We start from the raw sequence: 23824 nt of genomic DNA on the forward strand, positions 1-23824 counted from the left end.
AATGTATATATACATGTTCTCATTTATTTCTGTTTTTATCAGCAAAGAAAAAAATAGGGAAAATTTACACATGAAATTGTAAACTCGATTTTTTGCTACCATTTATATCACAGAAAAGAAGAAAAAATTTAAGTAGAAAAAAATGGTAGGAGATATGAACAGATGATTGGCTGAAAACAAATGCTAGTGGTTAACTGAAGGGAGAAAAATACAATTTTAGACAAGCCTAGAGTTTTTTGAGAACTTAATTCAAAACCCATTTCCATGTCCTGTGCATTCACATTAACCAGATAAATACCCTGCAAACAAGCACTCTGAGGTTGGCCTATGTTTGTGCATTGGGTAGGTGGGTGGAGAAGGAAATGCAGTGGGGAGGGAGGCAGCAGGGTTAGAGGGGAGCATGTGGAACAGAAGAAGGAATGTGGGGTGAAGAGTAGAGAGAGTACAGAGAGGCAACTGGATAACAGGGCAGGAATTTGTAGGTGAAGAATAAAAACATTTGGAATGATCAAAAACCAACTTTACTTCTTCTAATCCTTGACTTTTCAATTTCCATTTATAGAGTTCCAATGGTCCTTTGTTTATTTCTTCTTTCTTTTGAGCCAATTTCTTCATTTGGCAAATAAGTAAGTGAAGGATAAATGAGGTCTCATTCATGCCAGGCCCAGCCCTGCTTCAGACCACCCGATAGCACCTATAGCACAATGCTTTCTTCCTCTTCCTCATGCACACAGCAGGATGTACGTAAAGCCTTCTTTGCTTTGCCTTAAACAGGAGATTCAGATCTTTAGGATCTTCAGTCTGTTTTAACTTAGCTGTCTGCTGTGACTTGAGTTCTTTTTCCTATGTCACTAATTTCTTCTGCATTGAGGGGACTTTATTTCCATTTAAAGTAAAGGCATACTTTCAGTCTGTTTCTTGTTCTCAGTGTCTGTGTCTGTCTGTCCGTCTGTCTCTCCTTCTCTTTCATGCAATAAAATAAAAATAGGATCTCTCTGACCCCTTGCCTGGCACAGACCTTTCTGAACAAGAACCAAGGCTGGTATATTACCTTAGTTAGCAACAAAAACTTTTCAACACCAACAATGGCAGAAGATTAACTAGGACCAGATTACATTCATTGCAAAAGATACCTTTAAAATGCATCCATCTTTTAAAATACCTTGAACAGAAACAGAGAACAAAGTAACCTGTCTCTCTGCAAAGTCTCCGGAGTCTCTGGAGAGCTGTGGGCAAAGCGCTGGGAGCTAGTTTCTGCTGGACTAGTAGTCAGTGTACAGGTGGCTCCAACAAGCAGATGGGATCCCTTCAGAACTTAGATCACAAGATGACACTCCTCAGTAGACACAAGTAATTCTTTGTGGCTATCCTGTGAGATCAGGTCTCTCCATCTCCTCTATGCCTGTCTAGCTCCTCAGGCAAGGGAGCTCACATGCTCTGGGGTCTGGAGTCTCTACTGCTGTTGAGGAGTTCTGTAAGTTCCCCGATGTACTTGATGGTGTACTTGAGCGTCTGGATCTTGGTGAGTGGCTGGCCTCTCTGGCTGTAGACAGGTGGCAGGTAGTTGCGGAGAGTGTGCAAGGCATCTGCCAAGGTCCGCATCCTGAGCTTCTCCCTCTCGCTGGCCTTGCGTCTCCGCTGGACAGACATCTTGACTTTGGTGCCTTTTTGAGCCTTGGGGCTAACTGTATCCTGCAAGTAGGCAGGCTGGAAGGCCAGCATATTGTAGTCCACTTCTAAGCCACTGGCCCCATGGCTGCTGCAGCCATCACTGCCCCCACTGCTGGTCCCTTCATGCTTACAGGGCAGCCCAGCCCCAACTGGACAGGGAGACGCAGTGTAAGACTCCAGTGATGGAACTGGAGAAAGGCTGTGAGCTGGGGAGGCTTGGCTCAGCTCAAAGGGCCTTGTCCTGCTTTTCCAGTCCCAGCAGGACAGCAGGCCAGGGCTGCTAGAAGAATCCAGGCCATCCTCCAGGCTGAGGAAGGTTTCCTGCAGGTTGTCCATGCCCTCCGAGAGAGACAGCTGTGGAAGAAGCAACTGCCTGGCAAGCTGAGAAAGAAGAGTTCTATCTCCGGCCAGGGAAGAGCTCTCTTTTTATGATGGTGGGGGAGAACTAATGAAGTGGCAAAGAGGGCTGGGTGGAGAGAGTTCAAAAGAAAAATCCAGGACCAAGATGGAAAATGAACTCTTCAGGTGTGACTTTCTCCTCATTGATAATTAGCATCTTCCAGCTAAAATGTCTTTACACAGAAAGGCCTCCAAGTGAAGAAAAAAGGAATTATCTTGTTGTAACTAAACCAATTAAGGCTCAATAACTAGACTTAGCATTGTCCTGTGGAACTCATTAATGAGGGAGGCAAAGAAAACAAATCTTGGCATGGGCAAGAAGGAGGGGCAGGCCCAGGGGCCTGGTGAAGAGCGAAGACCAGAGAAGCCATCCCTGCCTGCCTATTCCGTGCAGCCTTCTTGAGAAGCCCTAGCTTTCACTGGGCATGGTTGGGTTCCACATAGTAAACAGATGCCAGAAAACTCCTAATGCCGGGTTGCTTATAAGTATACCTGGCACTTAATCTTCTGAAGGTCTTTTTTTTTTTTTTTTTAATCCAGCCGCCTAGTCACACCCTGGTTCTGAAATGTATAGAGGAAGTGTGAAATTAACAAGAGAGCTCCTTTTCCCCACTGCAGCTCCAAATGCCAATGAATGTGTTAAGTTGGATGGTCCTGTTAGCTCCATTTCCTATAATGCTCCAGTGGACCCTATAATTTTTTAAAAAAAATCTGTTTCTCCATTTGTGCCATGAACATGACTTAACTTTCCACGTAACTAATTCTACAGATTAATATTACTATTGGAGTCCCAGGGAGCTTCATTTTAGAGTAAAACATTAAGATGTCCTTTAACGTAATTATTTAAATCCCTCCTTTTGCAATTACTGAAAAGAAATGTCAAGGACCCAGTTAGGACATTTCTGGTATTTTTTAATTATCAAGGCTCAAGGAAGAAATATGTTAAGTGAATAATCTGTAGAAGATTGCTCTTAGTTTTACCATTTACTAAAGGGCACTGAGCCAGATTCTGAGCAGTTTTAACACAAGCAAAACATAATTTATGTAGTAAACATTGTTTCCTTCTCTCCTCTTTCTGTGCTTTCCAGTCTTGTCAGGAAGCCTAAAGTATGCTGAAACTGCTCAAGGAATATTACATATATAGCAATTAATCTTTTCTTAGTGTGTGTGTGTGTGTGTGTGTGTGTGTGTGTGTTGGGGCTTGAATTTGGGATCTGCACACTGTGCCTTAGCTTTTTCACACAAGGTTAGCCTTCTGCCCCCTGGAACCACTCCCCAGTTCCAGAATTTTCCTAGTAGTTTATTGGAGATAAGAGTTTCATATGCTTTTCTGTCTAAGATGGCTTTGAACTGCCATCCTCAGATATCAGCCTCCTGAGGTGCTAATATTGCAGGCTTGAGCCACCAGCACCAAGCATCTTTTTCACTTTTTTTTTCTTTTTTCTTTCTTTTTTTTTTTTTTTGCCAATCCTGGGCCTTGAGTTCAGGGCTCAAACCCGAGTCTTCATGCCTGCTAGGCAAGCACTCTACCACTAGGCCAAACTCCCGGCCCCCTTTTTCCTTTTATAATGTGAATTATGAAGAAAGTGGGCCAAAGGATCATCTCCTTCAGCTCTAAAATGTTAAGAAAATGTTACCACATTGTAAATATACTTGATTTTTTTTTTAAATGCTATACTGGCCAGGTATGGTAGCCAAGTTCATAATCCTAACTGCTTGGGTGGCAAAGATCAGGAGATTGTGTTTTGAGACTAGCCTGAGCTAGAGAGACCATCTCACTCAATGGTTGGACACGGGGTAGAGTGCTTGCCTAGCATGCACAAAGCCCTGGGTTCAATTCCTCGGTACCATCTACATGGAAAAAAGCTGGAAATGGTGCTGAGGCTCAAGTGGTAGAGCTCAAGCCTTGAGAAAGCCCAAGGACAGTGCTCAAGCCCTGAGTTCAAGCCTCAGGACTGGCCAAAAAAAAAAAAGAAAAGAAAGAAAGAAAAGAAAAAGAGAGAAAAGGAAAGGAAAAGAGAAAGAAAAAAAGAAAGAAAAGTAGGAGAAAGGAAAAGAATAAAAGAAAACATCTCACAGCAGGAAGGGATTCAGAAACCTCTAAGTCGGTCATTTCATTTGCATTATAAAGATCCTTAATGACACACCAAAAGGCTGGGACTGAGATGGGTAGAAGATTCCAAACTCCCTAACTTTAGATCTGTTTTTCTGCTTCTTTTGAACCTGAGTGTGCTATACTTTCATATCAAGCAACTACTATTTTCAACCTTTTTTGTTATTGGGACGAGTATTTTATTTCAGTGTTCATTACTCGCAGCAAAAATCTATAAGCAATGGTCACTACGATTTTAACAGGCAGTTTCAATTGTCTCCTCCCCCAAAACTCTCAAACTCAGAGCGCCAATGTAAAGCTTGTTTCAAATCCCACCTCCTCTAAGAAACGTTCTCTTTCTGTCATCACCCTCAGAATTTCTCCCTTCTTCAAAGAAAACCTTTTGTCTACATTCCTGGTTTTCTATCTGGGACTGCTCTGTGAACAGACAGCGAATTTTAAAACTTTTGTCTTCAGGAATGTATCATCTTCTTACCTCTAGACCTAGAAAAATAATTGTTTATGCCTTCAAAATTTTCCATCGCATTTAGGGAAGATAAACCATAAGCACATGCATTATTATCACTACCAACACTTTCTGATGATATGACATTGAAACACAGATGATTAAAGTGACTCTCCCAGAGTCTCACACCTCTAAAGTCTGGTTTCACTAGACTAGACTGAGGCCAGGACAGGCTGACTGGAGATCTGGGTCTTTAACCATGATCCCTGCTGTCTCCTGAAGACAGAGAGGTGTCTATGTATAGCCAGTGAAGCTGGAACTGGAATTTGGAAAATACTGGCAGGTATTCACATAGCAGGCATAGGAGGATCAGTCAGTGATCAGTCTGTGCACTGGAAACTATTGGGACTAAAAATTATATAGCAGCCCCTTCCTAAACCATAGGGTTTTAGTAGTCTGTTTATTTGTGCCATTCCTTGAACTTGTGCTGGGGTTTGAACTTAGGGCCTGGGTGCTATCCTTTTCTTTCTTTGTGCCAGCCAGTCCTGGGACTTGAACTCAAGGCCTGGCACTGTCTCTGAGGTTTTTTTGCTCACAACTAGAACTCTTCCACTGGCCATAGCTCCACTTGTGGGTTTTGGGTGATTAATTGGAAATAAGAATCTCATGGACTTTCCTGCCCGGGCTGGTTTGGAACCATGATCCTAAGATCTCAGCCACCTAAACAGTTACAATTACAGACATTTGCCACTAGTGCTTGGTTACAGTCTCATTTTCTAAGATTTTAGAAATGCATTATCAACCATACTTCAAAAATACAAGACATAAAATGAGATGTTTGGGAGGGGGTTGGGGGAGAGAAATGGGGACAAAAGCATGAGAAGGGGTATCAGTGTGTGAGAAGTAATGCACCTACTATCTAGTGAATGTAACTGTAATCCCTCTATACATTATAATAAAAAATGCTAGACATAAACATATCTTCAATTGTGAATTGTGCACCATTTAAAGTAGCATGATGACATCTCTCACTATGGTGCCAGGACATGAATCACCTTTCTGTCCTGTATATCCATGCTGTATTATGCTACCAACCTCTTAGTTACTTAGTAGCTATCTCATCGGATTGCCTATGGGGGGTATTGTGGCCTATACTGAAGTAGTACTCAGGTAGTAATTTATGTTATATCACAATGCTTTAGTCATTCACTTCAGTTCATCGCACCACATGGCACTGTATAATCTCTGAGAGGGAGAAAACATTCATAGTTTACTATAGTATTACAGTTTATTACGTTGCTTATATTAATGTTGTTAATGTCTTACTGAGCCTAATGGGTATATTAAACTTGATAAGTATAGATAGGGAAAAATATAGAGAATATATATACACATATATACATATATAGTATATATACAGACAGGTATGTACCTGTGCATGTAATAATATATGTATGCATACATGTATGAATCTACCTATCTGTTTGTCTGTCTGTCTTTCTGTCTTGTCTGTTTGTGTTTGGCTCAGTACCATCTAAGGTTTTAGGCATGCACTGGAGTCTTGAAATAGGTCCACTGAGGACAGGGAAACTGAAATAGCACATTTAGATTTTTTTTTTCTATTCTTAAATTAGGTGGTTGGATGACAGACACCCACAATGATATTTTCTGCCCCAGATAGAGTGGGGCCTACTTTGTATAGTCCTAAATAAGGTATATGTGTGTGTGTGTGTGTGTGTGTGTATACCCTTCCTTGATCATATTCCTCATTATCTCAATGAAGGGAATTATGATAATTAAGCAAAGCTAGTGTAAGGTCTGTGATGTATGACTCTCAAGTCATTCATATTATACTCAGTGCAAGTGAAGGGAATAATAAAGTGTGTGGCTCTTCCTGGTTTGAGTTTATGAGTCATTGTAAAGCCAAAGAGTAATCGTGTGATCTCCTTAGCAAATACACAGGAGAGCAACATGAAGGAGCAATGTGAACAGAGGCTTTCCACAGGCTGAGTGCTGATCCTGCGATCAGGACAAAGTCATAGAATAAGAACAACATAGTTAGACTTGCTTCATAGGAAATATGAGCTCTCTCTTTTTTGTAATAATTAGTACACACCTAGGACTCTCCCTACCTGGCTCAAAATCTATGAACATAAGGTCACATAGGATGAGACTAAATGAAATGAACTCTAGAATATGAAAACTAGAGCTTTATCTTGTGTGATTGTTGTTCTCAATGTACTATATTATTTCTCTTCTCTTTTTTTGCCCTTAAGGTTAATCTCATATTGTTACTCTATCTGATTTTGTTACCTGTTATATTGTATATACAGTTATTTGTTTATTTGAAAAAGAGAAGGGAAGGAGGGAAAACAAGATGTTTGGGAGGGGTTGTGGGGAGGGAAATGGGGACAAAAGCATGAGATGGGGTATCGCTGTGCAAGAAGTAATGCACCTACTACCTGACGAATGTAACTGTAATCACGACAATAAAATTTTTAAAAAAAATAAAATAAAATAAAAAAGAAAAGACAGATTCTAACCTGCCACCATTCCTTCACACTGAAAATGTCTGTGGACATCTCTAGGTTTCCTGACAGGAAGTTAAGTTAACTCCTTCCCCTTCAGTAAGCCAAGTCCTGAGGAGGAGTATCTGCCTCCCTCCAAGAAGACCAAGAGGCTTCCTTTCTCTTCAAGCATTCTAACAGTCTGAGTTCCACAGCATATCTCCTTCGTTCACTCCACAATCAAGTGCTAGGTGTGTTATCTTTGCATAGCAAATATAGACAAAAGTCAAAGCTGCTGCCGTGAGTTTGTCAAACAAAATAAGTCCATTCCCAACTAGCCATGCTCCTGCAGGGTCCTGGAACCTATGGACACAAAATGGGCAATTATGGGTAAGCTGCAAAAGAAGTGCAGCTGAGATAGGAAGACAAGGTGTGTGGGTGGGTGGGGTGGAGACACATCACAGTGGAGGAAAGGGTCATAAATAAAGGAAACAGAAGCTCATTTTCCCCAGAGAGCATGAAAGCAGGATGTTTTGGTTATTTTTATTGCAAGTTGAATGTGGGTTTGGTTGGAAACTTTTTGAATGTTAACAAGTAGCCTCAAATAGGGGAGCTTTATCCACCCACTGGCTACAGGCAGCAGCCTCAAATGCTCTGCCAATGGTTTTTCAGCTCCTGGCTAGCAAGATTTAACAAAATCTATGTGTTACATTTACACCTAGTCTCCCTTTCAAGTTGGATTCTTTACTACCACTGGTATTTTGGGGTGGCATTTTAATACCCATGTCAAAAAGTTGAAAGCAATTTACAGGGATGTTTTTTTTCTCCAAGGAGTCCCTTGCTGCTTTTTAGCAGCAGAAAGAACAACAACAAAAAAAAGTGCAGAATCACTTCATTTTTTTCTAATAGTGCTCAAACACTTGTCATTAAAGTTAATACTAACAAAGTTTTATATGGGATATAAGCATGACCAAGAAGCTTACTTGCAGCCTGGCCTCTCTGCTTTTTCCCAGATTTAATTCAGATTTCTGTATTTACAAGTAAACTGACACCTACAAAACCATACAAGACAAAGAATATATCTGAAGATATATTTCTCAATAAATTCAGATGATGTATTCAAATAGGATAGAAATAAGTAAACTAAGAATACCCATTTGCCATTAGAGAAATAAGAAAAGGAAGAAACAGCTTAGAGGAGAAGAAATATAAGTAGCTAAAACCATGAAAGAAAATGTTGCCATCACTAGCAATCAAAGACATGTAAATAGACACAAGGCCAGCCATTTTCACCTTCCACACCAGCAGTTGGCAAATGGGTAAGGAAGAAGCCCTGCCCACATGCTACTTGTAGGAGACCACTGGATCAATTTTGAAAGACATTTTACAGTCTCTGAAATGCATGGCAGACTTGAAAGTACTTTTTACATGAGAACTAGATTCTACTGGACAAAGAAAACTGGTAGAACAAGCATACCCCCTATCATTATAATAGTAAAACATCTGAACTAAATATCTAGCAAAGAAAAGAGGTCCCAACGTAAGTTTTGTTCTCTTTACATGCTAGAACATTATAGAGTTGACAAATCATGCTTATAAAGAGCATTGGTTACCAGGAGATTGGATTAATAACATTTAAGAATAGTTAGAACTAAAGAATTGACTCAATTTAAATTTTCTTCCCCATAGAAGCGTTTTGTATTTCTTCTTGAGGAATGATAGGGTAGTCTGGGGCATAACTCTGGAGCCAGCCTGTCCAGGCTCAAAGGTCAACAATTCCATGCACTATTACTATGTGATCCAAAGCAAGAAACTTAATCTCTTTATATCTCACTTGTCCAATTTGTAATATGTGGCTAATAATGATTTCTATATCATAGGGCCATGTGAAAATTGATACAGATAAGGAAATTTCCAATTAGTTGGTCTTAGACAAACAAGAGTAACAATCAGTCAACTGTAAAGAAATGCTACTTATATATCATTGATCAGTATTTTCCAATTTTTTTAAAGATTACTACTTTAAAAGTTAGAATTTTAAATACCAATGACTCAGCAAAACCACCCTGAATAGGGCCACATATAAATGAAAAATTCTGGCCAGGAGTTTGGCCTAGTGGTAGAGTGCTCACCTAGCATGCATGAAGCCCTGGGTTCGATTCCCGGTACCACATACATAGAAAGAGCCAGAAGTGGTGCTGTGGCTTAAGTGGCAGAGTGTTAACGTTGACCAAAATAAAGTCCAAGGACAGTGTCCAGGCCCTGAGTTCAAGCCCCAGGACTGGCAATAAATAAATAAATAAATGAAAAATTCTTAGCCAGGCATAATAACTGAGGTCTGTAATATCAGATATTACTCAGTGGGAAGAGATGAACAGGATCACTGTTCAAAGCCAGTATCAGGAAAAACTGAAAGGTGACCTTATCTCAACAAATAAGCTAGACAGTGGTGTGTACATGTGTAATACCCATTTACTCAGGAGGCATACATAGATGGGGAGGACAATTATGGAATGCTGGTCCTAGACCGAAAGATGAGAACCTATCCAAAACATAGCTAAAGCAGAAATGCACTGGAGGGGTGGCTCAGGTAGTAAAGTGTCTAAAGGATAACCTGAGTTCAGATCTCAGTATAAACAGAAAGGAAAGGAGAGGAGAGGAGGAGAGGGGAGAGGCGGGGAGAGGAGAGGAAAAGAGAGGAGAGGGGAGAGGGGAGAGGGGAGAGGGGAGGAGAGGAGAGGGGAGAGGAGGGAAGGGGAGAGGAGGGAAGGGGAGGGGAGGGGAGGGGAGGGAAGGGGAGAAGAGGAGATTTTACCACCTCTTTGACTTTCCATATTATTAAAAGGGTCTCTGTCATTTACACAGTTGGGGCTATGCTGACTTTTCCAAATCTAGGTCCCCAATCTCATTCCTAGACTATTCTGTTTTCAGGTGGCTCTGCATTATTCCTAGATGGCATTCTTTTTCTAGCCTCCATTTGCGTTGTGTCCTTAACCCAGTTCACCCTTTCTTGCTGATGTCTTGGCTTCTACTTCTCCATCTAAGTTAGGATATCACGTCCAGACACCATTTCTGCCTCCTTCTGTCCTCAGCAAATAGGCATCTGACCAACTAGCTCAGAGGTAGTATCCTGTATTTTTTCAGTAGTTTCCATTGGTTGTACTTGAGAAGGATGAGCCTTGTGTTATAGCTTTTTTCACATGTATCACATCTTTGGAATGCCATCCCAACTTTACAGGGTGTATAATATTTCTAGTGAATTAAGAAAGCCAAGGTCAGAGAGGTTTAACACGCTTGCTTGTGATAAAACCACCCTTAAGTAGCAGAAATCAAGACTATCACTGAGGAGAGGACAAGGGAGTCCCTGTACAGGAGAATCTGAAACATAAGAGTGTGATGAATGGCTTTCTTTGTTGTCCAGACTAGAGGGAGGGGCCGGACATCACTTTCCAGAACAGCTGTGTGGTGGGCTGGGATTATGTCTGCTGGACACTTAAATGGCACCTGTTGTTGTCTTTAGGAGCCAGACAGCTGTTGCCAGGAGGACATGGCTTCAAACCCAACAAAGGAAATGGAATCCCATGATAATGACTGTGCCTGTGTGTACGTGCACAATGTTCTTAGTTCTCAGAGCTCAAAGTGTTCTGAAGATATAATCCAGTGATTTTTGCCCCCACCCCCAGGAAGGCCATGCTCGCAGAATACACATGAGAAAGCCAGGCAGAGAGAAGGTAAGTGTTTTTTAAAATAGCCTTTGTGGAACATTCTTAGGAAGGGAACGGAGGATCCTGGGGACTCCTCAAACCTTTCTATTCTGTGGTAGTATTTGCAGTAGACACTGCAGAAGAGACTTTGTGGCAGAGCTGGGAGTCTGCACTGAAGCACAAACAATGGGATCAGACATAACTCCCCATGACACACCAGCTATTCCTATTTGATGGCTTCTTTTAGCTCCTTATGTCATGATAGTGCCTGCCACTAGATAGAGGGAGGGATAGAGTCCCTGCTCTATGTTTTGTTTTCTTTCTACAAAATAATAATGCCATTTTACTTGGCACTATTCCTTCCCCCATGCTTCTCTTCATTGCAGTCTGGATTTTCTTTGTGTCCATGGAAGACATGTAGCCTAACATAACCTATAAGTGGACTAACATAACCTATAAGTGGAGGACTAAAAGGGAGTTCATGTCCGATTATTCTTAGTCTTTCTCCATATATGGTAGATAGGTATTCAGCACCCGTTTGCGTGGGGGGTATTTCAGTACTTTTTCCTTTCTTGTTAGGATCATGGATTTGACTCCGACTTCATGTTTGCTGGGCATGCATTCTACAGCTGAGCTATGCCTACAGCCTTTTTTTTTGTACTGGCTATTTTTGAGGCAGAAAATTTGGACACTTCCTGCCCAGATGTGTGCTTCAATGGTGACCACCTCTTTTAGGCTTCATGCCCTAGCTGAGCTGTCAGGCTCATGCGACCAAATCCAGCTTCTTTCCATTAAACTGGGTCTCTCACACTTTTGTCTGGGATGCCTATAATGCCATTCCTGAGCCACAGTGTTTGATTTCTTTTTTTTTTTTTTTTGCCAGTCCTGGGCTTGAGCTCAGGGCCTGAGCACTGTCCTTGGACTTTCTCAAAGCTAGAGGTCTACCACTTGAGCCTCAGCACCACTTCTGGCTTCTTTCTATGTATGTGGTACCGAGGAATCGAACCTGGGTCTTCATGCATGCTAGGCAAGCACTTTGACCACTAGGCCAAACTCCCGGCCCCTGTTTGATTTCTTTTAAATTCACATTTCTGCTTTACATTACCCTATGTAAGTTGAGCTTTCTTTGTGAATAGTTATGAACTTTTACACGTCTTTTCTGTGCATTTTGAGTAGTACTTTATGTCACAGATTAGTTAACACACAACCCACAGAGGTAGGGACTATTCTACTTATGTTTCATAGCTGGAGAATTATGACTTAAAGAGATAAAGCAAACTTGCTTGAGATCTCAAGCTAGTAAGTCCACAAGCTTAATTGTTTGCTACAATATTTTCCATGAGTCCAAAATTTCTTTTCAGTATTCAAATGAAGAGTACTAATATGATACAAATTTCAAATAAATTGGTGGCCAGAGATTTGGAAAACAGTGAGCCTCTCTAACGGCTAGACCCTTGACACTGTCATCTGAATCCAGTATGGTGACCTGAGGATTTGGTAAGCCTTGGAGACTGTGGAGTCAGTGACCTTGGACCTGCACAATTGAGTACACAAGGAAGTAAGCTGTTATCATGATGACTTTGGGCTGTCTCATTTAACTTATTTGAGACTTGATTGCTGGCAATGTCCTGGTTTTAAGGAAAGTATTTAAGGTTGGAACTTGGAATAAACTAGGCTACAATCTTAAGCGACCTTAGGCTATAGTCTTAAGCTCGCCTTAGGCTGGAGACTTGGGCTGTTGACTTGGGGTCGGGAGTCCTCCCGACTCCATCTTTTTTGTCCTCTTTTTCTTTTCCCAGTCTTCACCCCCAAGGTCAGAAATCCTGGTTCGCTACTAGCTGGCTCCGGTAACATTCTATTAATAAAGTGTAACAATGCAATTCGGAACAGCTTGGTGAGTTCCAAACTCCAGCCTCTGCACTGAGGACCTAAAGATGCTGCTTGAACTCTGATTTCCCTACAAGATGTCTGTTTCCCCAAGTCTATTTCATGTATCTATAAGCACTACCTTAGCCTAAGTGGCAACCCTTGATTGACAAAGACAATAGCCCTTTGCCCCCCCCCCCCAAACAGCATCCATTGTAGCTGAGTTATGAGGTAAGCCAGTGAAATATCCTGGGAAGCCTGTGGCCAGGTCATGAATTGGCTCTACCTGTTTTTCAGAATAAATCTGTTCTGAGAACACGTTTTTGCTGTAGCTGGGCTTTGAGAGGTTTTTGTGCTCACATAAGTTAATCAACATGCTTTGAGAGAGAGAGAGAGAGAGAGAGAGAGGGAGGGAGGGAGGGAGGGAGGGAGGGAGGGAGGGAGGGAGGGAGGGAGAGAGAGAGAGAGAGAGAGAGAGAGAGAGAGAGAGAGAGAGAGAGAGAGAGAGAGAGAGAGAGAGAGAGAGAGAGAAGGAGGGGGACAGAGAGGTTGAGTATGTAGCTCAAGGCCCCCACTGCCTTTTTTGTGTAAAATCCCCACAGTGCAGGAAGCAAGAGATAATGATATCTGCTTCATGTAAACTCCTTCCCACATCTGGTGTCCTTGAGCTTAGGAAAAGAAATCTGCTTTAAGTTTTCTTCTCTTACTAAAAGGGTATCTCTACTGATACTGTGTCTTCAAACATCTAGCCAAACAAAAATCCCCAAGGACACTTTCTGGAAGGAATTTGAAATTTGCTCAGGTATTTTTCCTCCTCCTCCTCCTCTTCCTCTTCTCCCTCCTCCTCTTTCCTGTTCCTCCTCCTCCTCCTTTTTCTGGCAGTACTGGAGTTTCACTTTCTCAACTTCTTTCCTTAGCTGGTGCTATACTATTTGAACTATACTTTGAGTCTTACTTTTTTCTGGTTATTTTGATGATGGGGGTCTAGAAGATTTTCCTTCCTTGGCTGGCATCAAACTGCTAGCCTCAGGATCTCAGCCCCCTGACTAGCTATGTCTAAGCCTCTAGTATCCACTTGGCTCAGACACTTTCTAAATATTTGTCATGCACTGTTTCTTCACAGAATCCCAAGTCAGAAGTCACAGACTTGCCCTCAAAGAACTAGCAGTGTGCTTTCTAATATGGCATCTATACACATAACTATGGAGTAACCTGACAAGTAGCTAGAAATGTACTATAAAGTGACACTGAACTCCGAATACGAATTATGAATAAAAGGTGTAAAGTATCTCATTTGTGACTTTTGTGTTGGTTAAATGTTATAATAACATTTTGAATATGCTACATTTCATGAAAGATATTTAAATTAACTTCACTTGTTTATTCTACAAGTGTGGCCACTAGAAAGGTAAAGATTATGTATGCAGCTGGCTTTATGATTCTGTTGCACAATGTTGGTGGATAAGTGTCGTATGAACAGAGGGATGATGCTTCAAAGTAAGGATCCTGAAAAAAGTGCTGAGAAAGGATAGAGAAAGAAATTTCAGTTGTGGAACCAGGAAGAGTTTGTGGAAAACAGTGAACATAGAAGTGAGGATAGGGTAACAATGATCAAAAGAGGGCCTGGAGGGGCTGGGAGTTTGGCCTAGTGGTAGAGTGCTTGCCTACCATGCATGAAGACCCGGGTTCGATTCCTCGGTACCACATACATAGCAAAAATCTGGAGTGGTGCTGAGGCTCAAGTGGTAGAGCTCTAGCCTTGAGAAAGTCCAAGGACAGTGCTCAAGTCCTGAGCCCAAGCCCAGGACTGGCAAAAAAAAAAAAAAAAAAGAGGGCCTGGAGCATGGCCTAGTGGTGCAGTGTTTGCCTAGCATGCATGAAGCCCTCGATTCAATTCCTCCTACCACATACACAGAAAAAAGCCAGATGTGGTGCTGTGGTTCAAGTTGGGCCCTGAGTTCAAGCTTCAGGACTGGCAACAACAGAAACAAACAGTGATCAAAAAAGCAATCTGCTCAAACATTTATATGTTAAATTAAAACCCTGTTGTACAACTACTTGAAGATAATTATAAAGAAATTTAAAATAAGAAGAAGTAGTGTTAGAATTTTAAGGACAGAGTTGGTGGCTCACCCAGTGGCAGGACTGGAAGTGTTTGGTGGAGCTCCAGTTCTCCTCAGTTCCCAGTCTGATTTCCCATCATAATTACCTGGCTGACAGTCCCCTGGGCTTGCCCCAAATTCCATGAGGCAGGATTGATTGTTATAAGACACAGATATGCCAGTTTTTCAGTTTTGGAGTCATGACCTTACAGCTCACCGGACCCTAGTTTTAGGGAACTGTGGGTAGAGATACACTGCAAAAATGGTCATGTCTGGGCTGGGAATGTGGCTTAGTGGTAGAGTACTTAGCATTCATGAAGCCTTGAGTTCGATTCCTCAGTACCACATAAACAGAAGGCTGGAAGTGGTGCTATGGCTCAAGCAGTAGAGTTCTAGCCTTGAGCTAAAGAAGTTTAGGAATAGTGCCCAGGCCTTAAGTTCAAGCCCTAGGACTGGCAAAAGAAAAAAAAAAAGGCTCACAACTATTGAAAGACAAGTCACCAGTGAGCTTTCTTCACAGCTGGAGATGGCCATGATTCTCTACACTCTTGTAATACTTCCTTTGAGGAGAGGCATCAAAGAAGAAGCATTAGAGATATGGAGTTCAGTGCTAGTCTATGATCACTCTGATCAGTAATCACAATTTCTTATTATTCTCAAAAAGCCTTTATATAAGCAGGGCACTGTTAGCTCACGTCTGTAATCCTAGCTACTCAGGAAGCTGAGATCTGAGGATCCCCAGTTTGAAGCCAGCCTAGGCAGGAAAGTCCATGAGAGTCTTATCTCCAACTCACCATAAAAAAGCCAGGAGTAGGTGGAGCTCTATGACTCAAACGGTAGAGTGCTAGCCTTGAGCAGTGTGGGGTGGGGGGTGAGGGTAGGGAGAAGCTCAGGGATAGCATCCAGCCTCTAACTTCTGGACTACTTAGGTCTGGTACAGAGACAAAACCTTTTATAGCCATATTATATTAAAAGAAGAATCAGGGTAAGGCTGAGGCTGGCATTATATATATAATATTAATATATATAAAATCTCTATATAAATCTATACAAACTTTATATATAAATTATATATATATATATATATATATATATATATATATTTCCTTTTTCTTTTTGTCATCAGTCATGGGGCTTTAACTCTGGGCCTGAGCATTGTCCCTGAGCTTGTCAGCAAAAGGCTATCACTTGAGCCACAACGCCACTTCTGGTTTTCTAGTGGTTAATTAGAGATGAGAGTCTCATAGACTTTAGTACCCTGGCTGGCTTTGAATCGTGATCCTCAGATCTTAGCTTCCATAGTAGCTAGGATTATAGGCGTGAGCCATTAGCGCCAGGCTTTGGCATTGTATTTCTATAATGAATTGGGGTAAGGAGAAAGGAGGAGAGAGAATATTCTGACCATGTTTGGTGAATAAACCTGAATCAAAATCTCCCACTTTTCCTCACTAGTTTCCCCTTGCCAACTATCTCCCTACTACATCTCTCTCTCTCTAATGTAATCATATGATAGATGTAGTCCAAAGATCTCTTGAATCAGAATCTGTAGGAATAGGTTCCAATAATCTTTTTTTTTTAAAGAACCTCTTTGATAAGTTCTGTCAGACTTAAAAATTCTAAACTTTTAGATAAATTCTGTAAGATCAATTCTGTAATGACTACCATTGAGCACTATTTATTGGCTTGTAGCGTACTTACCTGGCACCTGTCCTAGGACATACCACCCAAAAGTATTTTCCTCTTTGATGAGGATCTCCTCATTTGTCCTCCCATTTTCATGTCTTCCCTAAGTGCATTCCTTTGCTGTGCAAAGTGTCAGTTTGGTGCCTTTTTTTCCCCCTTGGTAGAAGAGAAAGAACCTCCTTCACAGGGTATACTAGGCCAATTTTGTTCTTGAAAATGTCTTGCTTCCAGATTGGTCAATTAAGTCAACACACAACAAACATTTCTCATGAACTGTTTGACTTTTTGAGAAACCTCACTGGAGAGGGAACCAGCCCCCTGCCTGGGAGCTCACTGCCTAACTTTCTCACTGAGAAAGTTCAAGTACAAACTTGAGACATGAAAAAAATTTGCATGTATTTTACTGGTATGTATGTGTATATGTGGTTTTGTATAACTCCCCAAAGGCTAAGAGCTACCTAATCTGGTCTGATAACAATGACAAATGTTTTCTAATAATAGAAAATGTCATCACTGTCAAGCTTGAAAAATAATGCCAACTAGTGATCTGTTAAAACACCACCATTAGCAGGCCAACTGTTCAGTCCAGCAGGGTAAAGATGAGATGGGGAAAAGTTATTGTAGGAAGAGAGGTCAATGCTGTCCTGGAGGTATAACACAGCCAGTTCAAGAGGGTCTATTCTCACGAGATTTATTCAGTGTAGATTTCATTTCTAATGAGGATTTAATCTACTCATTTTTTGTAAGAAATGAGCAATGAAATTGCTTTAGAGCAACTGGGATTGGGCCACAGGTAGCTGATTAGGACTCAAAGCCACCTATCCATTGTTCTAAATGCTGGACCCAGAGCTGCAAATTTGACCAGGAAATTACTGAGAACATAGGAATGCCCAGTTTACCTCTAAATCTACCCTGGGTACAACAACAGGGATATTTTACTTCTGTGGCTATCCACCCCCCCACCACACCTCTTCCCCCAAGGGATTTGTCTGAGGATTTTCTCTACGGGGCAAGAGTCCTTGTGGAGAGAACAGAAAGGATATTTAAGACTACTAATCTGAGCCCCAGGAAGGCATAATCCTTTTTTACAAGGAACTGTGGTTGGGGAGAGGCAAGTCTGGCTCCCATTTTGAATTGGAGTTGGGATGAGAACAGAATGGGAGCTGCGGCTAGAGCTTTGAACATGATCTCTCAACCTCAACAGGAACATTCAGCAACTAGCAGTGACTGTCTTATGGCTCTCAATTTGGCACTTCTAAAGCTTTCCCTCTTCAAGGGCGGGAAGTAGATTCTCTAAGGAGCAAAGGAACTTGCAGAGTCCTATGACTTGTCACACACAGACTCAAAAAGTGTCAGAAGAGGTTGTGTGTCAGTGAGTCCTCCCTGTGTCTCAGTTGAGCCTTCAGCTTGACTTAGATTGTTGTATACCAGGAAGGAGATTTAGAGTTGCAGACTTGGCTTTCTTAAGTCACAAAACGACTGAATGTACCGTGTTGTCTTAGCTTATAGCTCTTTGGCACAGGGGCAAATATCACAGTTCACCTGGTTACCTCAGGCTGTAGATTTGGTTTTGTTAGTCACCTGAGTCCAGATTCTTGCTTCCCTGGCCACTCTTTGAACACTTGAGTCGTTTATCCCTCTGAACCAGTGCGTATCTGGGACACAAGAATATTATCAAATCCTTTTCCACTGACTTGTTCTTTACAGTAGAAAAAGTACCTAGGCCACTGTCTTGTCTCATTTGTCTTTCATGTATAGCACAAGAGGTTTCATGTTTAGGACATCAGTTACATTGTCTAAATAGTTCTCTAACCTCAGTTTCCTTGGTGGATGTCAGGATTCCTGTCAGCCCCTCTGCTACAAAATTCGAAGTTCTGATATTCTGAGCTTATTTTCAACAGGCTTTCTTTGGAGAGCCTCTGTTCCACAGATCCCAGATGCACACAGCTGTTAGAGATCTGTGTGAAAGAAGAGGGAAAGAAGAGGGAAAAGTCAGAGCTCAAAAAGCGTTGCAGAGGAAAAGACAGCTGCAAGTTTGTCCTTAAGTAAATCAAATTGTGACATTTATTGGGCTATTTCCAGAATAACACCAGCAAGAAGCCTGGAATGCAGGATTACTTTTTCCAAGAAGGATCTTAGCTAAGAAGACTACAGTGGCCAATTCTGTCTACAGAGTTTAGCTCAGCCTAAACCAAAGGTTCATAGATTTAGAAGCACACAGACTGAGGTTTTAGTTCTGTCTCTCCAACTTGCTATTAATGAGTTGGGACAGGTTATTTAACTTGGTTGAGCCCTATTATCTCCTCACATGTTTGTTAAAAAAGGTAAATGAACCACTAGTTGCAGGGTAATTAAGAGCTCTAGAAATTCAAAATATTTGACATCTAGTTGGAATTCAATTAAGTAGGAGCTCACAACGGTATCCGAGCACACATCCCAGAAGCCTCTGCCACTGGAACAATCATTTCTTCTGTAGTCTAGTATAGGATGAACAACTGAGGGAGGTGGGGAGAGAGGAAGCAAGGCTAGGGCTGCTGGGTAGAGTGGAGAAAGGAGATCAAAAGGCCTATAAATATCTGTCGAACTTTAAAATGCAAATCCCCTGCCTATGGCCCAGTTGGGTTCAAATCTTTCATTATCACCTTCCTCAGAAGGACTTGAGAGAGAGAAAGGAAAAAAAAAAAAAAAACGGGAGTTGATTATAATCTCTCCATATAACAGTTTGATTTACTGTGGTTTTGTGAGTATGTGGTAAATGTTTCATTAAACTCAGATCTGGAAATGGGGGGGGGGGTTAAGAAGCTAAAACTTCATATAGGTTACTATGAATACACTGAGTTCCTCAAGGAAGGAAGATTGCCTAAATTTTACAATGGCCACTGCAATTTGAATAATTGGTATAGAGTACCTTTTTTGCTGGCTGGGTAAGTAAATGTAAATTTTGAGCATGTAAAGTTCTTTTTCACTAGCAGGCCACCTTGCTCTCAGGTTGCCCTTCTCCATTGGAAGAAGGGCTTCACTGGAAGTCATGACATCAGTGGCCATCAAAATGTATAGCTGTGATTTTCTGAAATTCCAATGGACTGGAAAGCCTTCTGCCACTGGCCATAACTATGTAGCTCCAACAACTTGGTCATATATGGCTCTGCATGGAAGCTTAGCCTAACAGTTTCCCCAAAACAGGGCCTACCACTATTAGTGGTTGATTTCTGTAGAAAGCAGAACATCAGATAATGCACAGGAGGTCTTAGAGGATAAGAGGGACAATAATTATCAGAAACTTACTGTTTGCCAGGTCTTGGTGTATCCCAAGAATGGAACGCCTTAAAAAACAAACAAACAAAACAGTTTTGCTGGACACTTGCCTAGATTATACACAAGAAGTAAGTTTTATTCAACTGAGTCTTACCTTCCACTCTCCTCCTTCTCTTTCTCTCAGTTCTCTCTCTCTCTCTCTCTCTCTCTCTCTCTCTCTCTCTCTCTCTCTCTTTCTCTCTCTTTCTCTCTGTCTCTGTCTCTCTCTGTCTCTCTGTCTCTCTGTCTCTCTCTGTCTCTCTCTCTCTCTCTGTCTCTCTGTCTCTCTCTCTCTCTCTCTCTCTCTCTCTCTCTCTCTCGTCTCATCAGTTATGAGGCTTGAACTCAGGGCCTAGGTGCTATCTATAAATTTTTCTGCTTGAGGCTAGTACTCTACCATTTTAAGCCACAGCCCTGGCTGACTTCAAACCATGATTATCAGATCTCAGCCTCCTGAGTAGCCAGGATTATAGGTGTGAGCCACCAGCACCCAGCACGTTCTCCCTCTCTTAATGGTACCGTGGCCCTCACAAATTGTATGGAGTCTAGTTTCTAGGAAGAGATTCATCTTGTCTATATTCTGATGACCTCTGATACCAGTCTCCTCTATCAGTACTTATTATATTTGACATTTTAAGAATGGATGAGTCTCCTGGGCACCCACAGTGGCTCACACCTGTAATTCTAGCTGCCGAAAAGGCCAAGATTTAGAGATATTGGTTAAAAGCCAGACCAGGAAGGTATGGCCCAAATGGTAGAGTGCCAGACCTTAGCAAGAAAGCCAAGTGAGAGCAGAAACCCCAGTACCAGTACATACATGTACACACACACACAGAGACACACACATACACAAATGAGTCCAGCATCACAACTGAGTTGTGATGTCTTGAAGGCAGGGATCAGATATTATTTCTGTATTGCTCACCTGAATCCATCTTAAAATTACAGCATATTGCTGTTCAAAATATGGGTTTTGGCTTCCCATGGATTTTAATTTAAAGGTTAATTATGTATAGATGAAGAAACTATAGGAGAATAAACTTTTATTCTTTTATGTTGTTACTATTGTGATGGGAGCAATAGAAGCCAGAAAAAAAAATCAAGTCATTTGGATATATGTAAGACAAAATGCAAATGAGAAGCACTGGGAATAAAAGGGAGAAATGGCTCTCATGGTCACAACAGTAGCTGAAGCTGAGAGTGGAGTGGTATAAAGGTCCTTCCAGAAGTCAGAGAAGAAGGAATAGTAAGTGTAAGAGTCAGTGGAATAAGGTTGGCATGTTTAAGAGAAAGAATAGAGGAGAGGGGAAGCAAGACCTTAGAGGATCCGGGAAGGAAGTTGGGAGGTGTACATGAAGCATTCACACAGAGGCACATTAGAAAGTGATCTGTTTGCTCTAGGTTCACCTACTGGTTCACAGGATATCAGAAGTGCACAAGTGCTTTAAGTATGAAAGAGCATTTAGAAAGTTCTTTTACTTGTTCCTATAGAATATGACACCTGTCTTTTAGAGGTAACAATATAGCTGGACCACTTGTGTTCTAACAGTGGGGCCTTAGGTATGCTGTTTTCCTTCCGTGGATTGCTTTGAAGATAAATGAAAAATCCATGTAAGGTGATTCATGAAGAACCTGTCTAGTTGCAGGCTTTGTGAAGACATGATTCACGTAAGAAATGAACACTAAAATGGCAATGCTTGGTGGAATGCTACTAAGAACTTGCAGATGACTAAGACCTGAGAACTCACTGGTGTGCTAGTACATAGAGTTTGGAGAGAAGGGTATGTAACTTCTAGGTGAACTGGAACTCTGCCTCATATAGCAATATATGTGAGTTGATTGTACTAATTGTTTTTTTACTTCTAAAAATTTAAATGAGCTCTGCAATAATTTACATGTTCCTAAGATTGCCTAGATGAGATTATGCATTACTCTTTAAAATAACAGAGCATGAATGAGTAGTCTCAATCACTCTTTTAAGCAAACTTCCAGCCAGTCATTGATGAGGAAAAGCATGTATGTTGATTCACAAATCCAGAGATGTGAAAAGTGAAATCATCTTAAATGTGGTGTTGACTAAGATTGGAGGTTTAGACCTGAGCGATTACATTTAGATGTTGATACCATCTATTATATCAAATAATAAATGCTACCCTTCCTACTACAGTCATTCTCTCAACTCTGCCTTTAGAAGTTACAATTACTATTTATTGTTTTATAGATTTTTAAGTGAATTAAGTTAATATTTTGTCTGTATAAATATTAAAACAGCATTGTATTTGTCAAAATTTGTGATGTGATTTTTGACCAAAAAATACTAAAAAAATATAGATTACAATGGAACACATTTCAAAGACACCATTGTTGGTTCTTGAGTGAAGACAGCAAATAATGTAGGTGGGCACTAGTGACTAACACCCTTAATTCTAGCCACTCGAGGCTGAGATCTGAGGATCACAGTTCAAAGCCAGCAAAAATCCAGAAACAGGGGTGTGGCTCAAGTGGTAAAGTGCTAGCCTTGACAAAAAAAAAAAGCTAATGAGCAGCAACCAGGCCTGTATTTCAAGCCCTGGTACCAGCACATACATATACATAAAAAGTCAATAAAGCTAAATTTATATATTGGTAGGTCTTTCAAAGGGCACCATTGAGAGTGAAGAGAAGTGGGAACATGATCCTCACTTTCTGGGAAAGAAGTAAGGCGACTTTTCAGTATAGCTGGTCTACAGCGGAACCAGGAGGACAATGACTCAGAACACTGACTCTCATGTTTAAAAACATGTCCTTTGGTCTGTCTCACAGGATGTGAATGTAGTCTAGTCGTATTGAGTTCTGACACCTCTCCTAGAACTCTCTCAGCTGTGAAGTTGTGAGGCCCTCATAGGGCCAGGAGTAGAGAGGACTGTGACTGGACAATTCTGTAATAATAAACCGTGGGGCATCCAGCATTCAGTCAGCAGTTTTAGTCAAACAAAAATGAGAATTTGTAATCTACCTTCACGTGGATAGTTGTTGCCTAAATCACTCATTCTCACAGGAATCTGTTGAAGAATAGATGAAGAAATTTCAGTTAATGATGATGGAAACTTCAGAGAGGAATCTTTTTATTAAATCAAAGAATTCTAAAACAGCTCTTGCCATTTTGGGGGTGGGGGAGAAACCTTTGTAAGCTCAGAAAATCTCTAGTAAAGAATATCAGCTTTGGTGCTTATAAATCGAAATACTAGTAAATAACTCTGTCCTCCTGACCACAGAAGGGCTAGTCTACTTAGCTGATGACTTCCTCCATTGCCACCCAGGCAATTTATTGGATTTATCTGGCCTGAAATGAAAGGTATCCGTTCTGACAAGCAGAAGACAAAGCCTACATTTTTAGACTATTACCAGGGTGTGTGGTATATAGTGACTTTGTAGCCTGTCCCTTTAAAGACAAAATGGAAAGTCTTTGAAAGAGGTTAATGCAAGCTGTTAGCAGAGCCTGATAAAAGCCTTTCCTGGCTAAGAAGGTGCTAAACATTGCCACGTTAATCTGCAGATGAAAGGAGGTTGCCTTAGTGATATTATTCAAGCTGTTTGACCCTAAGTGTTATAGCACAACAGGAACAACAGTTCATTTAGCCCCTTCACCTTCAGAGAGCAAGCATCTCACCAAGACACCTAAAGGTGACTAGTGATCAGGCTGACGGAGGGAATCATCCAATCAGATTTGGTTTTTCCTCACAAGGAGCTGAAGAACTAAAGACCCCGAGTTCACTACCAGTCAATCAGCATCCACTCACTGAATGCTTTTGGTGACAAGTCCCTCTGTTGGATGCTATAGATTTAGAAATACAAGATGAGGTCTTTGCCATCAGGAAGCTCAGTCTAGTGCGGGAGATGAAAATGTAAACCAAGGCAATGCCATTTGAAGGTAATAGTTGAGAAATCTGCAAGGAATCACAGACATCCATAGAAGCAATCTCTTAGAGAAGACCATTGACACTCTAGTCTTTGATGAGTAAGGAAGAAGGAATGAAGGAGGAAGAGGTGATAGCTAAATT

General features: G+C 41.2%; 2 protein-coding genes and 1 long non-coding RNA gene across 4 annotated transcripts in view; 2 read left to right on the forward strand and 1 right to left on the reverse strand.

Moving 5' to 3' along the window:
* Window positions 1–1428: 1428 nt before the first annotated feature.
* On the reverse strand, window positions 1429–2007 carry Msgn1 (mesogenin 1). Its single transcript, XM_090336213.1, has one exon. The coding sequence runs from the start codon at window positions 2005–2007 to the stop codon at window positions 1429–1431; it is 579 nt and encodes a 192-aa protein (XP_090192339.1).
* Window positions 2008–10788: 8781 nt separating this feature from the next.
* The window catches only part of Smc6 (structural maintenance of chromosomes 6), a 101851-nt gene continuing 88815 nt past the window's right edge, over window positions 10789–23824 (forward strand). The window contains exon 1 of one of the 2 annotated variants that reach the window (XM_090337413.1): window positions 10789–10866. In XM_090337413.1, coding sequence (XP_090193539.1) covers window positions 10843–10866 — 24 coding nt within the window. In that variant the 5' untranslated portion in view covers window positions 10789–10842. The remainder of the gene's footprint in view (window positions 10867–23824) is intronic. The other variant, XM_090337417.1, reaches the window with a different exon arrangement.
* On the forward strand, window positions 12740–14251 carry LOC150061068 (uncharacterized). The gene is made up of 3 exons (XR_016536294.1): window positions 12740–12936; window positions 13419–13507; window positions 13829–14251. It is a non-coding gene; the product is annotated as an uncharacterized LOC150061068 (long non-coding RNA).

Source organism: Megascapheus bottae, chromosome 7, assembly GCF_031878675.1.
Source record: "Megascapheus bottae isolate mThoBot1 chromosome 7, mThoBot2.hap1, whole genome shotgun sequence".
NCBI classification, from domain to species: domain Eukaryota; kingdom Metazoa; phylum Chordata; class Mammalia; order Rodentia; family Geomyidae; genus Megascapheus; species Megascapheus bottae.